Source organism: Plasmodium vivax, genomic scaffold (genome assembly GCF_000002415.2).
Source record: "Plasmodium vivax scf_6620 genomic scaffold, whole genome shotgun sequence".
Taxonomy (NCBI): domain Eukaryota; phylum Apicomplexa; class Aconoidasida; order Haemosporida; family Plasmodiidae; genus Plasmodium; species Plasmodium vivax.
This window is the reverse complement of record NW_001850245.1, coordinates 1-3,801: the sequence shown is the minus strand read 5'-3', so window position 1 is coordinate 3,801 and position 3,801 is coordinate 1. Positions and strand designations below refer to the sequence as shown.

Sequence of the window (3,801 nt, the reverse complement as noted above, 5' to 3'; positions counted from 1 at the left end):
TTTTAGCATATTAAATATTAATAAAATTTTAAAGAATATATATGGATTAAAAATTCACAAATATATATGATACTATACATTTGTTTATTCCTAATATATTAGAGTAACCCTTATTTGCATATAAAATGTTCGTTATTATATATATTTTACAATATCATATCAACTTTTCAAAATCACTTTAAACCAAAAAAATGATTAAAAATAAATTAACAAAAAAAATATTAATTTACATTTTTTTTAACTCTTATCCTTATATATGACTGAAAAATTAATCGATATTCAAAGTCATTACTATGATGAATATTCAAAAGCACCATATGAAAATGGGATACTTCTTTCGTCATCCATAATTGAAGGTTCTTGTACTACACTATTCAATTCTTCAATGATACCTGCTCCTTTTTTCCTATTCTTTTTAGTAAGAACCCTCAACAAAGGAGTGAACTATAAAAGAAAAATTGGTAATTTTATAATTTAATTACTATATATAATTAAAAAAATAAGAATAATTTCTTTATTGCAATGAATTTTAGCTTACTTTAAAAAGAAGGCCCAATAACATAACAATTCCCATGGGTGCTGAAGCCTTTATGATATGATCTTTATTTGAAATTACCTCGAAAAATTCTTTAAGTGTGTCTATTATATTACTATTATCATTAAATGATTCAATATTTTCTCCTTTACTGGAAATTGTTTTACTGTGAGGTTCTTGATCACTAGTTCCTTCATTACAATGAGTTCTATCTGGGGAATCTTCATTATGAGCATATGGTACACCGATATTATCACATCCTCCAGAAAGATGTTTAATACCAGTGGTAGTTACATCTTTATGTTGTTCAAGGGGGCCTACATCAACTAGAACCAAACCATTAGCTGCAGCATCCGTAGGATCTCTTTCAACAGTATTTCCTTGAGGAGGAACATCTTCAACAACAATTGCAGTATCAACATTATGTTGAGCATTGGCTTGAAGAGTACAATCTCTGCATAGATTGAGCTTACCAACAGTATTTTGCTGGTTAAGTGGATTATCACTTAATGATTGATTATCCAGTAATTTAGTTGTTAGTGTGTTTTTATCTGAATCGCTTACTTCAGAAGAATTACCCCTACCTGATTCCCCGTTAGTGATTGTTTCTACGGGATGATCCCTTGGAGCAGTTCCTAGTACATTTTCTTGAGAAGGTTTTGAGACAATCAGATGTTGCGTCTTAGCCTGGTTTTCTTCAGAGCTGCTAGAACCCAGATTAACACTTTTTCCAGGTACTTCAACTTCAGCTACTACAGGCGGAGCAGGATTCGTAATGCTTTGTTGTGGCTGTGTACTTACATCGGCGTTTTTTGATTCTTGTCCAGCAGTATCTTTTTAACCTTGATTTTTGGGATCCGGCATGGGTGAACTTACTCTTATAGTGTTTTTTGCCGGAGGTCTTCTTTGTAACGTAATTGTTTCTGCACCTGCTGATGGTATTTGATTTCCACAATTCGTTCCTCTTTTACAAGTTTCTCTTTTTCCTGTTTTTGTTGCAGGAGATTTTTTAACTTGAGTATTTCCATTATTACATTTACCATCACTAGTACATATTTCACTAAAATTCTTTATATCGGGATCTCCATAATAATCAATTGATACATATTTTTTACTAACACAATCCTTTATCTCATTATTTTTATCTATTATAAATTTATTTATTGTATCCCATTCCTTGAAATTTGTACTCTTACGCTTTTTAAACACACTAATTTTTTGTTCAATTTCATTCTTATATTTATTATATTTTTGTGTGCAATCATTACTATAGAACCTTCTATAAATGTCAAAAGCACTGTTATGTGCTGGATTTCTTCTTCCTAGCATTTTTTATTGTATAGTCTTTCCTTATTCTTCGTTTAAATAATTAACTGGGTAATATAATTCTCTATAGGTGTAGACACATTTGCTATATAGAATTTAAATATTTCTTATTATGACTTTAGATTATAACTATTCGGTGTGTATAAATAGTTATAGTAATGGATATTATAATTAAATGTGTTATAACGTATCAATAATATGCCTTAAAAATCAGCATATTAATGATTTATATAATGAAATTTGAATATAAATAATTATTACAAAAGTAACTGTAAAATAATTGAGATGGGTAATATCAGTTTAAAGTGTTTTTCCACATTTTTTTGCAATAAACAAATGTATTATAAATGGCGATATAATCCAAGAAGAAGTCTGGAAATTAATTAATGATAAAATATGAATAAATAACTTCTATATAATTCAAGAAAAAAAAAATAAAATAATGAACTGTGTATGGTTTCTTCAGATTAGTATAATAAAAGACATAACACTTGTTCTGGAAATTGTTATTTACATATGTGTATATTTATTCTATTCCTTTAATACTAAAAAAATGTGTTTATTATGATCTACATTTGCTTTTATTGCGCAGTTATGGAGTAATAGATTATTCGTAAAAGGTTTTGCAGTTTGATATCATTTCCAAATAAAACTTTTAGTGGTTATACATGGTGCTGCTGTTGTTAATACTCCTATATGCTTTTTAGTTTTGCACTGTTACACATAAAAATATAACTAACGAATAATTTGTGATATACAAGGTTTACTTTATAATTTCGAAAATGACTTGCCTATTAAAGGGTCTATTTTAATAATTAAAACGAATTCTACAATTGTAATGCTTCAAAATTAACAGTTTATGTTTTTCTTGTATGTAAAAGTTATACTAAAATTTTAGAATTTTTTTATTCCATACATGTTTACTTAAGTTCACATATTTTTGCAATCATTGCAAACGTTTTAAGAAAGGAACCTTTCTATTATTATACAATATAGTTTAAAAAATATATAACACTGACTATTGAAGTAAATATTTAAGTTTATCGTACATGTTTTAAAAAAGATTATCATATATGAGAATAAAAAATGATGACATTTTAAGTGCTAAAAAGAAAAGAAAAATTACTAAATAGGGCCAAATATTTCTATGTAAACATACAAATTTGTTTAAACATAAATAAATATACATAAACCAAAAAATACCAGGAAGTGTGAATGCTTATAAACATAATTTTGTTCATTATTTTGAACAAGATAATATTAAAAATTGAGGTTCACATTTAGAAATCTTTGTTTTTTTCCTGTTATTTTTCTTCAAACTTTTTTTATAAAAAAACACTTTAGAATCACTAAAAAGTAGTATTTTAGTATAAAAAATTAAAAGTTCAGAAGCATCAATTATGTAACATTTTTTAGATATCAATTTTGGAAGAAAGTGTATTTTTAGGAAAACTTTTATAATATGCTATAGGGCACATTTTATAGAATTTAAGTGTAAATTAAGGTGGTATAACTTTTATAATTCGTCAAAAGAACAGCAAAGAGAAAAATAAAAAAACGATATTTTTTGAAACGAAAAAGGCATTGTTATCGTCATTTATTTTTATAAAATTAAATAAATATTTTTAATTACGTAAAAAAGGGGATTTTCATGTAGACAACATTTATTAAGTAAATGGGGTTGAATTAACGTAATAACTTCAATGCAAATTGTGGTTTCATATTGTGCCGATTTAATATTATATGTTATATTTCACATGGCAATGCGAATTTACTATATTTTGTTTTAATGAATCAAAACTTCCATAAAATTAATTTCTTTACAATATTATGCTTTGTATGGAATTATATTGTTCCTATTTTCTGTGAATATTATGCATGAGGAAGGTCAATTTTGTATAATCATAGTAGGATGCAATAATGCTTGATTAAAAACAAAA

General features: G+C 26.4%; 1 protein-coding gene across 1 annotated transcript; it reads right to left on the bottom strand.

The window, feature by feature from the left end:
* Positions 1 to 291: 291 nt before the first annotated feature.
* On the bottom strand, positions 292 to 1,864 carry PVX_062690 (variable surface protein Vir18, putative; the record flags this gene model as incomplete). Its single annotated transcript, XM_001612454.1, has 3 exons — positions 292 to 444; positions 539 to 1,287; positions 1,378 to 1,864. 3 exons carry the CDS (start codon positions 1,862 to 1,864, stop codon positions 292 to 294), a joined length of 1,389 nt encoding a protein of 462 aa, XP_001612504.1.
* Between the last annotated feature and the right edge of the window lie 1,937 nt (positions 1,865 to 3,801).